The sequence below is a fragment of the Palaemon carinicauda genome, chromosome 21 (assembly GCF_036898095.1).
Source record: "Palaemon carinicauda isolate YSFRI2023 chromosome 21, ASM3689809v2, whole genome shotgun sequence".
Classification (NCBI taxonomy): domain Eukaryota; kingdom Metazoa; phylum Arthropoda; class Malacostraca; order Decapoda; family Palaemonidae; genus Palaemon; species Palaemon carinicauda.
The window spans coordinates 51,620,141-51,633,269 of record NC_090745.1 but is presented as its reverse complement, the minus strand read 5'-3'; the positions used below and the strand labels follow the sequence as shown (position 1 = coordinate 51,633,269).

Below are 13,129 nucleotides of genomic sequence, written 5' to 3'. Positions count from 1 at the left end.
ACTCCATGAATCAAGTTTTGCCATTTTTACATTATGTATTTAATGAAGCAATTTAGGAAGGACTAAACTTATGAGGTTTGTTCAAAGGATACTCGGAGAAGACAGCCTCAAGGATGTCAGGGTATCTTCGGAAGTCCTCGAGCGTGGTGTACCAGGCTAAGTGGGCCACATTTGTGAAGTGGTGTGCCACGCAGAATCTGAGGCCCCTGGATGCATCAGTCCACAAGATTACAGACCTCCTGGTCCACCTGAGGGACCCTGGGACAGGTCTTTCAACTCAGAGGCATCGACCTGGGGGCATCTCACCAGATTTCCATGCTCATCAGAAGTTTCAAGCAGTCCTGTTCCCCCCGCGCCTCTCGGGTCCCGCAGTGGGACGTGACCAAGGTTCTCATGGTTCGGACAAGGCCTCCCTTCAAACCCGTCAAGGATATCCTAGATTAAAGACCTCACCCTCAAGACAGTGTTCTTGCTGGCTATGGCCTCAGCCAAGTGCGTGAGTGAGCTCCACGGCTTGTCATTCGAGGTCTCGCACTCGAAAGGGTGGAAGGACCTGTACTTTAAGTTTCTGCCTGAATTTGTGGCTAAAACACAGAACCCAACCATTGTAGACCCGAGGTTCGAGGGGTTTTCGGTCCCGGGGATCCCTCACTTGGACAACCCGGAAGACTTGCTCCTGCGCCCAGTGAGAACAGTCAAAAAATACCTTAGCAGGACAGCCAGACTCCGGCCGGGCATCAAAAGTCTGTTTGTCTCCTCAGGCCCAGTAAAGAAGGCAGTGTCAAAGAACACGATCTCCTTCTGGCTTCGGCAAGTCATCAAGAGAGCTTACGCCAGTGAGGGGTCCTCAATCCCGGGTACCCCGCGGCCCCATGATATTAGGGGTTTTAGCACTTCTTTGGCATTTGACAGCAACATGGCAGTAGGCCAAATCATGTGAGCAGGCACATGGTCCAGGCAGTCCACCTTTATGGCCCACTACCTGAAAGACTGCACGAGGAAGTCCCTGGACGCCTTCTCCATTGGGCCAGTGATTTCCGCCCTGCAACAAGTTTAGGGCTAAAGCCCCGGGTAGCCCGAGGAAAGTAATTGCAAGCGACACAAGTTTCCTCCTTACTCCCCTTTCCTTGCTACCCTTTTGTCCCTTTCCTTCCCTCCTCCCCTGTGGGAGGAGGGAATGTTGTGGATGGATGTTGTGGAAGCCCATGTCCGGATTATGCAAAAAGGTGAGTTACACATACAAGTATACTTTTGTGTGCTTCCCCTGACTCTCCTTCCATGTTCTTTGGGTCTTCTGGACCTAGCTCCTATCTAGGTCCCGTGTCCTGGAATGGTAGTGGTGGGTCTTCCCTGCCTGTAAGTCCACCCCCGCCTCCTAAAGTGTAAGTCTCCTAAGAAAGTAGTTCGAGGTAAGTACTCCGTGTTGGAACAAATCACAAATTTTAAGTAATTTGTATTTTTCCTAACAGTACGTATCTCGAACTAATTTCGGGTTATTGCCCACCCATCCTGCCCCGGGTGACTTACAGGAGTTCGAAGTAGAACACATGTGCCTACTGGCGACAGAGACCTAGCAGCGCACCCGCGCTCGCTGAACCCGGGTCGCCTCAGGGTACGTATCCATCCGCCACGGAGGGACCCGACAAGGGAAAACGGAGATAGGGGGAACTGGGCAAAATTCTTGGTCGGTTAGGGAGGAGATCCCAGATACTCCTAAGAGAGTAGTTTGAGGTAAGTACTGTTAGGAAAAATACAAATTACTTAAAATTTGTGATTTTTGGACTATGTTGGTTTCAGACTTTCTGCTGAAAAAAAATCAAGCAATAATGTTTTATAAAACTATTTGATGGAAGCAAAACCAAGAAATAAACCTCACATTAGTTGACATTCACATTCAATTTCAAGATAAGGTAAAAAAAAAAATTAGATATTCTCGATAGTCACCTCAATTGAAATACTCATGTATCATACTTCAAAGCCAAATGTAATAGTGCTCTAAACCTAATGAAAAGTTGTCTTATACAGTATGAGGTGCAAAGAAATCAACTTAAGTGATGATCTATAAAGCATCAGTGCTATTGAGAATAGATTATGGTAGCTGAATATGTGGGCCAGGATCTGAAGCTACTTCTAAGTCTTAAGATCCAATATACAATCAAAGTCTAAGACTATGTAGCGGAGTCTTTAAGTCCTCCCCAAATATCTCAATGCTATGTGAAAGTGGGCAATACCCTTGTCCCCACATACAGATATTGTAACAGTGAGAAATGCATTAAAGATCCTATCCACCAATTCTCCAATAAAGAGACTATTCAACCTCAATGTCACATTTATTAAGAATTGTAAGCTACCATTACAGTATTATAACCTACAAACATTATAATGAACATTATTCAACCATCTCTTTCCTCTACCTTGGACTAAAAAAAAAAAAAATGTTCTCTATTATTTGTTAAAGAAATATAACTATACACCTATAGTCCATTTCTTTTAGCGATGCATATTTGCACCGACTCGCAGCGGTTCCCTGTTAGCTCGGAAAAGTTTCCGGATCGCTGATTGGTTGGAATTATCTCGTCCAACCAATCAGCGATCCGGAAACTTTTCCGAGCTAAAAGGGGACCGCTGCGAGTCGGTGCAAATATGCATCGCTAAAAGAAATGGACTATAGTCATGATAAACAACATGCTGTGATACATATTCAATGGAAAGGACCTTGTTATGCTATTTATAACGATGGCTTTAAATTTCAATCGGTGTTGGGTGTGGTGCAGTGTTCCAAGACAAAATTAGTCAGTTTTCATTACTCAGTGAAGCATTAGTATTTTCTGGCGAACTATCAGCCATTATATTTGAAATTAAAATTATTGAAATAATTAAAGATAGGGCAAACCATAAGTTTATGATTCGTACTGAAAGTACCATAGAAGCCCTAATAGGGCAAACCATAAGTTTGTGATTTGTACTGATTTTAGAAGTCCCGTAGAAGCCCTAAAGGGTTACACTTATAAGAATCATTGGGTATCGAAAATTACATAGCTCCTTGACAGGTTTTATTCCCATGGGGTAAATATAGAAATCTGTTAGATTCCTGTTCATGTTGGGGTTTGGGTACTGAAAAACATGCTGCAGCTAAATCATTAATTGATTTACCAAAAACGAGCTTTTAAATTACCTGTGAAAGATTGTATAACCCAATTAAACCATTACATGGATACAAAATGGCAAGTTCAGTGGAATAAAAAATATGATGGTAATAAGTTAAAAAAATAAAGCCAATTGTTTCTCAGTGGGAATCATCAATACAGAAAGAAAGGAGTCCTGAAGTAATTTTAGCAAGATTGCGTATAGATCGCACAAATCTAGCACATAGGTATTTACTGTGTACACCTTAAGAAGCAGTTCCTAGGTACAAAGAGAGTGACTATTTTAACCATAAAACATATTTTTAGCAACTATTTTTAAAAGAGAAAGAGTCTTATGATTTTGTGAGAAAAATTTTATTGACCTATCAGGATAAGAATATCTCTTTTCAAGATTTTAACTTTTTTAGGAAACAGTTTTTACAGAAAAGATTTAGATTTCTATTTATCACAGATTTTACTTCAGTTCTTTTATCCCTTATATTTAATATATATTCTATTTTATTTCTTTTTAGCATTTATATAAATAGTATTTTCCTTCTCAAATTTAATCTGGCCAGCTCTGTAAGAGTCGAGTTTGACCCATTGGGCTGATTAATCTCCTGGTTTGAATAATAACTTCAATCCATATTACCCTCTTAATGAGAGAATGCCTTGTTGAAGTCATTGAGCTTCAGCACGGCATTTCATTCCCGTGCTGAAACTTGGTGACGGGCAAGAGGGCTCTCGAACTTGGGGAAATTGCTCCCCCAGTTCGAATCTAAATTTCTCTCTTTTACCTTTTTCTTTTTCTCAATATTATTTCGACCTTATCCTAATTTCATAAACTTTCTCTCGTCTTGCTTTCCAAACTCTATGAGAAAAATTTCCCTAATTATATATGTGTATATATTATGTACATATATATTTATTATTTTTTTTTATTCCTATGGCTTGGATGTTTCTACATCCATTGTAGCCCCGGCGGGGATGTTCATACATCCTTGATTGCTGCCTGCTTTGATGAGTGGGAGGAGGTGTCACGGTTGGGAGGTGTTTGCATTCAAAGCTATATGTGAGAGTATTGGATGATTTCAGCCATCCCGAAGATGGTTTGGACCTTTTTGGCGGAACTATTCTCAAGTGTTGGGTCTTCGGAATCCAGGGGGATCCAATGCTTGGGGTAGGACTCTCGGCTTTTGGCCGGAAGCCCGTCATTACAGATATGGGGAGGATGATTCCATAATCTCTTGGTCTCAGTCCTAACATGCGGGTTCAGCTTACACCTGTGCCTCTATATATGTTTTGATGCTATCCTTCGGGTAGGGTATGGAGTGGACCATCTGGGAAGTATACTCTCATTGTGCCGATAGTGGAGAGTGCAAATTTCCTCTCTGACGTGTGATGGCCTAACATTCTCGAGCAGGTACATCAACCTAACCCTTTTCTCTCTCTCTCGTCTAATGGATTCTTTAAGTAACGAACCCCTATGCCCTGGATATGCTGACTCTCCCCCGGCACTGTTGACGACCTCTGCTAATTCAATTAAGGAAAATTCTGTTGATGACCTAGGAACAAAAAAGGACCCCTCTACTAATGTTTTAAAACCAATTAAGTCGGGTAACAAATGGAAACTAAGAATCCTTCATGTTACCCAAATTCCAATAAATACTGATCATGATATGATATATAAAGCATTTAGATGCTATGGAGTGATAAAAGAAATTAGAATGAAACTTGAAAATTAAAAATGGCATTCATGGATAACTTATAATAATCATGAAGAAGCATTCAATGCAATATGTAACATCAATGATATCAAAATTAATAACTTAAATGTCATGGGTGCCCTATGTGATAAGATACCAAACAGTTTGGATGTATATAGACATGCTGACTGGTTTGAGAAAGATATCGATTTAACTATGCTCCCCCAAAGAAAGCCAAAACCACCAGTGTGGCTTGTTGCCGAGCCTAAAGGGAGTAATGGGAATTATTTTAAAATTAGCAAACTAATTCAGAAAAAGGTAGGAACCATTGCACCAGGTGATATATCTCGTTTTGGGAAAAATAGCTTCCTAATCCATGCAAATTCATACACGCAATCAGTAATACTGTCTAACCTTACGACAAGCAGTGATGAAGTTATGTTAGATGTCAAACCCCACCTGAACTTTAGTTACGGAAGGGGAGTAGTCTTCAATAAAGATCTGTATGAATTTACAGAAGAGGAAATACTAGCCATGTGCCCATTAACAGTGTGGAAAGTGCATAAGATTCCTGGGACGTCAATGATTATCCTTACTTTCCAGGATGCTGATGTGCCTTTCCACATTGATATTGAAAATGAAAGAATAAAAGTTCGACCTTTTAAACAAAAGTCCTTACAATGCTTCAAATGTTTCAAATTTGGACATCCTTCTAAAGTTTGTAAAAATGAAAAAATGTGTAGCGTCTGTGCCAGTCCTTATCATGGAGAGTGTACTCTTGAGCCCAGCTGTTTGAATTGCAATTCAAACCATAAATCCACTGACAGGAGCTGCAAGATTTATAAGTTTGAAGAAGCAGCCCTCAACAAATCCAGTGTAGAACACATAAGTGTAGGACATGCCAAAAGACTACTGAAATAACCAAACAGCTATGCAAAGGCACTGAAATCAAGAGAAAATATACCGCAGGAGACATCGAACCCACATAGTGCTGCCAGTAATTCCAAGAAAAGAAATATATCATCTAATGATAGTACAGTGAACCCTCGTTTATTGCGGGAGATAGGTTCCAGACGCGGCCGCGATAGGTGAAAATCCGCGAAGTAGTGACACCATATTTACCTATTTATTCAACATGTATATTCAGACTTTTAAAACCTTCCCTTGTACGTAGTACTGTTAACAAACTACCCTTTAATGTACAGAACACTTAATGCATGTACTAGAGTACCCTAAACTAAAACAGGCACAAATATTAAAGGCAATTTTATATCATGCGTTTCCTAAACACGCTAAAAAGCACGTTAAAAAATGGCAACCAATGTTTTGTTTATATTTATCTCTGATCATAATGAAGAAACAAACTGGAGGTAGAGCTTTGCTTATTACCCAGACATATTACCCATACTATTCCCTTAGAACTACATCACATCTAACTACTTTAGATATATATATATATATATATATATACATATATATATATATATATATAAATATATATAATGTGTGTAGTATATATATATATATATATATTTATATGTATACACATATACATACCTACATATATACATACATACATATATACATAAATACATGCATACATATATATATATACAGTGGAACCTCTACACACGAACGTATCTACATCCGAATTTTCCAACATCCGAAGTAAAATTCGACCAAATTTTTGACTCTACACCCGAATTTTATTTCGACACACGAAGTAAACATTACGCCATTGAGCGTCGAGTGCTCAGTTCTCTATTCTTGTGTGTATTGTGTGGTTGTCCTCTGTTTGGTCTGTTATTAACAGTGCTTATTTTCTTCGTTTTCTCACATTTCCTTTTTGATTTTACCTATAATCATGGGGCCTAAGAAGCTAAGTTTCAGTACAGGAAGAAGGCAATTCTTTTATTAGAAATGAAGCAAGAAATTATAGAAAAACATGAGAGCAGTGTGCATGTGAGTGATACTGTATGGCTAAACAATATGGCCGGAATAGGCCTATTATCTCGAGGATCATCAAGCTGAAGGCAGCCATTAAAGCAAATAACCATCGAAGGGGATCACCATTATTACAAGACATCTTAGCAATACCCTGGAAGAAATAGAATGCCTTTAGTTGATAGGGATAAAGGACAAAGAGATTGTTGGCAACGATCATTTGTGAGAAGGGCCAGCGTGATGAACAGAAAGAAAGAAAAAAGTGAAGCAAAGAAAACCATGATAGCATTAACAAGCTCTTTTAAATAAGACTTCTCTCTTTTTCTGTTTCTCTCTAAACATAGCATTAACATGTTCTTTAAATAAAATTCTCTCTCTCTCTCTCTCTCTCTCTCTCTCTCTCTCTCTTCTTCGCTGTTATAGTGTTAGATACGTCTATTATTTTTTTTTCCGAAAGAGAGAGAGAGAGAGAGAGAGAGAGAGAGAGAGAGATTAAACAAAAATGTGTTTAGAGTACATATGATTTTTAACAGCGTCAACGAGTTGAAAAACAATTAAATGTAACTAAGAAAGTAATAACAGCTAATCTGAATTCCTTTATTAACTAAAACAGGAATTGCTACGCAGTGAGAGAGACGGTCGGGGAGGAGGTAGAGATGGTGACTGCGATAACATACCGTAACTCGTCACTGAAAGTGATGAAAATAAAAAATCAAAAGAAAAAAAATTTAAAAAACATAAAATATGAAAAAAAAAAAAAAATAAATAAGCTAAGTTAGATTAAAATGTCCGTAGTGTAAGTTACGGTATGTTATCGCAGTCACCGTCTCCACCTCCTCGCCGATCGTGTCTCCTCGTGCGTGTGTGTGTGTGTTTGCGCATACGCACACGAGTGTGTTTGTATCAATATTTGTTTTAGTTAATAAAGGAATTCAGATTCGCTGATATTGTTTTTTTAGGTACATTTAACTGTCTTTCAACTCGTTAACGCTGTTAAAAATCATATGTACACAACACATTTTTGTTTAATCTCTCATTTTTGTTTAATCTCTCATTTTTGTTTAATCTCTCTCTCTCTCTCTCTCTCTCTCTCTCTCTCTCTCTCAGAAAAAAATTAATAGACGTCTCTAACACTAATAGAGAGAGAGAGAGAGAGAGAGAGAGAGAGAGAGAGTATTTATTTAAAGAACATGTTAACACCATGTCTACCTTCTCGCCGATCGTTCGTCTCCGGCGTAGCAAATCCTACACCTGCGTTGGCCTGTCTCTAAGGTAAAGTGGCAATAAAACACATTTTTTATTTATTATTTCCTTATAATTATCTTTTTTACATGCTTCTTACATATTATGCAGTAATGTTATTGTTATGTGTAATTATGTGTAGCCATTTATTAAGGATTTATTGGGGGTTTTTAGGCTGAGGAACGAATTAAATGAATTACCATGTATTCTTATGAGAAAATTCGTTTCTACATCCGAACATTTTCTACATCCGAAGTTGGTTCTGGAACGGATTAAATTCGTATGTAGAGGTACCACTGTATACATATGTTACTGTATATATATGGGTTATGGAAAAAATCCGCGAAGTGGTGAATCCGCGATGGTCGAACCGCGAAGTGGTGAATCCGCGATGGTCGAACCGCGAAGTAGCGAGGGTTCACTGTGAAGTTTTACGTGACAAGGTAAGCATATTGCCTTCCAAGGCTTTGCCACTGAAATAGGAAAAGGGAGAGACCTCCATCTCTCTCTCTCCCTTCCATAAGAAATATTAGAGTTATGACATCAAATAAATATGATGTTTTGTCTGTTGATGTTTTTGATCACCCAGAAGACAATTTGAATAAATCAGAAATTCAAGTTGAGGTCCACCATCCCCCTCAACAATTGGATCAGAAGGACAACAAGAAAAGCACAAACAAAAAACCATATTTATCAAGACCCTCTCAAAAAAAACCACTGGGAAATAGCATTAGATAAAAAATTGGTAATGGGAAGACTTCATCTAAAAGCTCTTCCAAAAAATAAACCATAGTTTTTTTCCTCCATTTTGCAATGGAATTGTCAGGGTTTAAGGGCCAAATATGAAGAACTTAAGCTCTTAGTTTACGAGCATTCCCCCATAATTGTAAGTCTACAGGAGAGCAAGCTTGATGCTAATACCCCTTTTCCTCGCGAATATATTAGTTATAGGACACCATATGATGACCAAGTGGGGAGCCATGGCGGAAGTCTCATATACGTTCGTCGAGATGTTACCCAAGTTTCTCTGTCTATTCATACACCTCTGCAGGCAGTGGTTGTACAGATTGACATAGGGAGAAAATATACAATTTGTTCTCTGTACTTGCCTCCAAATGATAACATTTTGTATGATAACTTAGTGGAGGTGATTCAACAACTCCCTCAACCTTTTCTTTTACTTGGAGATTTGAATGGTAGACAGCCTTTGTTTTAGCAAACACGAGGGGAAATATCATATCATCATTTGTGGAAAATGAAGATGTGGGACTCCTTAATACAGGAGAGCCCACACACTTTCATGTCCAGACAGGTACCTTGTCATGTATTGACCTATCAATCGTAAGCTCTAATTACCTTCTCGACTTCGATTGGAGGACATTAGATGATTGGCATACTAGTGATCATGCACCAATCATTATAAACACCAACAATGGTCCACCTTTACAGAGATCGCCACGATGGAATCTTGACAAGGCGGACTGGGAAAAATTTTGTGAGCTAAGCGAAATTGAGGGGGATGCTGAACAGGCTGAAAATATCGATGATGCCATAGACTTGGTGAATGGAACTCTCCATACAGCAGGAGTCAATTCAATTCCCAAAACAACAGGGTTATTCAAACGATGACCAGTCCCGTGGTGGTCTTCAGAACTAACTGCCCTCCACAGAGCCACAAGAAGATCTCTAACATGATTGCGTAGACTCTGAACTGATGAGAATTTAATTATGTACAAGAAATGTAGAGCACAGTTCTGTCGTGCCATGAAAGAAGCAAGGCGCCAGTCATGGATGTCTTTTGTTTCCTCCATTAACAGTAGAACACCACCATCTGCTGTGTGGAGGAAAGTAAAAAAGATAGCTGGCAAATTCACCCCCAACCCACCACCAGTGTTGAAGGTGAAGGTCAGTATGTAACTGAAGCAAATGATGTTAGCAATGCCCTGGCTAATCATTTTTCAAATGTATCCAGCAAGTGTGTAGGAGCCCCTGGTCACCAGTATAGGAGCGTTGAAGAAAAGAAAATTTTAAATTTTGCAACAAGAAGGGAAGAGTCGTATAATTCTCCTTTCACTGAAAGAGAATTTGATGCCGCACTTGCTCATTGCAATGATACAGCCCCTGGACCTGATGGAATTCCATATGCAATGATTAAACATGTACATTTTAATACAAAGCTATTTATTTTAAGCATTATTAATGGAATATGGCATGATCATAGTTACCCAAGTATTTGGGAATTAGTCATTATTTTAGCCTTTTTAAAACCCGGTAAAGACAAGTTTTTAGCAGCAAACTATCGTCCTATTGCATTGACATCTTGTTTATGTAAAATCATGGAGAAGATGGTCAATGCAAGGCTGATATGGTACCTTGAAAAGAAAGGCATTTTATCACCGATTCAATGTGGATTCAGAAAAATGCACTTAACGACTGATGTGTTGATACGACTTAAGTCTTCTATTTATGAAGCTTTTGCTTCCAAACAGCACCATGTTACAGTATTTTTTGACCTTGAAAAGGTATATGATACCACATGGAGATATGGTATACTTAAAACCATTCATGAAATTCGATTGAGAGGAGAGCTGCCACTATTTATTCAGGCATTACTTTCACATAGAGTTTTTCAAGTGAGTGTTGGGGAAGCTCTATCAGAGAGTAAGTGCCAGGAAGAAGGAGTTCCTCAGGGTAGTGTGCTGAATGTAACCCTTTTTGCACTAGCAATTAATGGGATATCCTCAGCAATTCCACAGGATGTTCTCTCAACATTATTTGTGGATGATCTCTCCATTTCATTTGTTGGAGCCAGAATGGCAATGGTTGAGAGAAAACTACAGCTCTCAATTGACAAAATTATCCAGTGGGCCGATATGAATGGTTTTAAGTTCTCGACAAGTAAAACTACTATTGTACATTTCTGTCGTATCCAGGGAGCACATCCAGACCCGGATATATACATTAAAGGTCAACGGATCCCATGTGTATCGGAAACCAAATTTTTAGGTTTGATATTTGATTGTAGACTTACATGGGTTTCTCACCTAAAAGCGCTAAAAGCTAAATGTGTTGAAGCTCTGAATATTTTAAAAGTATTGTCCCATACATCCAGGGGGGCAGACCGCAATACTATTTTAAAATTATACAAGGCCTTGATTTTCTCCAAAATTATTTATGGATGTGAAATATACTCTTCAGCCACCCCAAGCCGGTTACAAATATTAGATTCAATACATCATGCAGGTATTAGATTGTCCAGGGGAGCATTTAGAACTTCGCCTATCCCAAGTTTCCTTGTTGATGCTGGAGAGTTACCTCTAGACCTTTGCCGAATCTCTTCCATTGTTCGGTATTGGTTTAGATTGCAAAGACTCCCCAACTCTTTAGCCTTTCAGACTGCAAGCCTTGTAAGACACACATCATACTTTGAGTTGCACCCAAAATCTTCTCAACCTTATGGTTTTCGGGTGAAACGATTATTAAACAGTCTGGATATAATTAGAAGTAAGGTACTTCCATTCAAGGTATCATCAACACCTCCATGGAAATTCCCAGAGATATTTTTTTGTTAATACTTTATTGGAGTTAAGAGGAATATGACTGACCTAGAAGCCAGGTCTCTTTTTATGGAACATGTTGAAGTACATAGAGGGTCGACTTTTATATATACTGATGGCTCCAAATCTGATGCTGGCGTTGGATTTGGATTACATAGTAAGGATTTTAATTGTAGAGGTGCACTTCCTCTAACAGCTTCCATATTCACTGCCGAACTTTATGGCATATTAACCGCTATTGAGAAAATAGCATTGGAGAAAGAGGGTAACTTTACAATTTTTAGTGATGCAAGGAGTGTCCTTCAAGCTTTAGAAGTTTTTAATCCTAGTAGCCCTCTAGTTTTAAAGATTTTAGAATGGCTCTTTATTATTGGACGCAGAGGTATAATGGTTCGATTTTGTTGGGTTCCAGCACATGTAGGTGTGTCTGGGAATGAGAAGGCAGATTCACTGGCAAAGAATGCTGCATCCGAGTTGCTGCCAAGAAAGTATCCTATTCCGTGTAATGACTATCTACGTAACATCAGGAAATTGCTTTGCAATAAATGGCAACAGCACTGGGATAGTCTAGATGGCAATAAAATGAGAGAGGTAACAAATATCATAACTCCTTGGAGGTATAACATGATGCCCCGAAAATAGGAGACTTCTCTTTGCCGTCTCCGTATTAGTCACACTCGGTTAACACACGAGTTTCTGCTGAAGGGCCAACACCAACCGTTTTGTGACGACTGTTTGGTACCTCTAACAGTGAGGCATCTATTGACCGAATGCCCTAATTATAATAACTTGCGGAATAGATATTTGTTAGAGGCTCGAGGTGAGGGTGGCAGGTACATCCTTGCCAAGATTCTTGGACATGATGTGTCCTACTCTGCAAGTGGCATTTTTAGATTTGTTTCAGAAGCGGGTCTTTTGAAAACTATCTAAATTTTATAATGACTTATTAACTTTTATGGTTTTAATTGAATATTCTTTAATTTTCATAAATATAAACTAAATGATATCAGTGTCAATGACCCTAGATGTCAGGATGCATGAAAACCTTAAATCAATCAATCAATCAATCCATATTATTTGGCTTAGTAAAGCAGTGATTTGTCATGTTTAATCAACTACATCTGTCTTGTAACCAAACTATACAAACATAGCATATATTATTTTCTTTTTTAAATAATTTATGTGTATATTATTGATATATTGATTAGATTTAGTAGATTGTTTGAAGAACAAAATCTGGAGTTGAAGTATTGATGGTATACAAGACTTATATCACAAATTATTTACCTTTACAGGCAAAAGATGGAGTACATTGAAAATTGAGTATAATGCCAATTGGCCATTGCACAAATTAGTTACAAGCAGAGTTCAAGACAAATACAATGCAATTTTCAACTTTTTACTTGATATACGGAGAGCACAGTACCGTTTGCAACAACTGTGGATTGTTCAGATGAAGACAAAAAATCACAAGTAAGTTTAACTTTTTAGTTATTTTTTAGCTTATGGAGGAATTTAAAGTTTTTTATCCTATATTATAAAGAACTAATATCAA

The 13,129-nt window shown here is 38.5% G+C and overlaps 1 protein-coding gene across 2 annotated transcripts in view; it reads left to right on the top strand.

Annotated features, from left to right (window-relative positions):
• Nucleotides 1-13,129, top strand: part of LOC137615276 (gamma-tubulin complex component 4-like) — an 818,550-nt gene that overhangs the window by 700,182 nt on the left and 105,239 nt on the right. For both annotated transcript variants that reach the window (XM_068345005.1, XM_068345006.1), the window contains exon 10: nucleotides 12,870-13,047. In XM_068345005.1, the coding sequence (XP_068201106.1) occupies nucleotides 12,870-13,047 (178 nt within the window). The remainder of the gene's footprint in view (nucleotides 1-12,869; nucleotides 13,048-13,129) is intronic.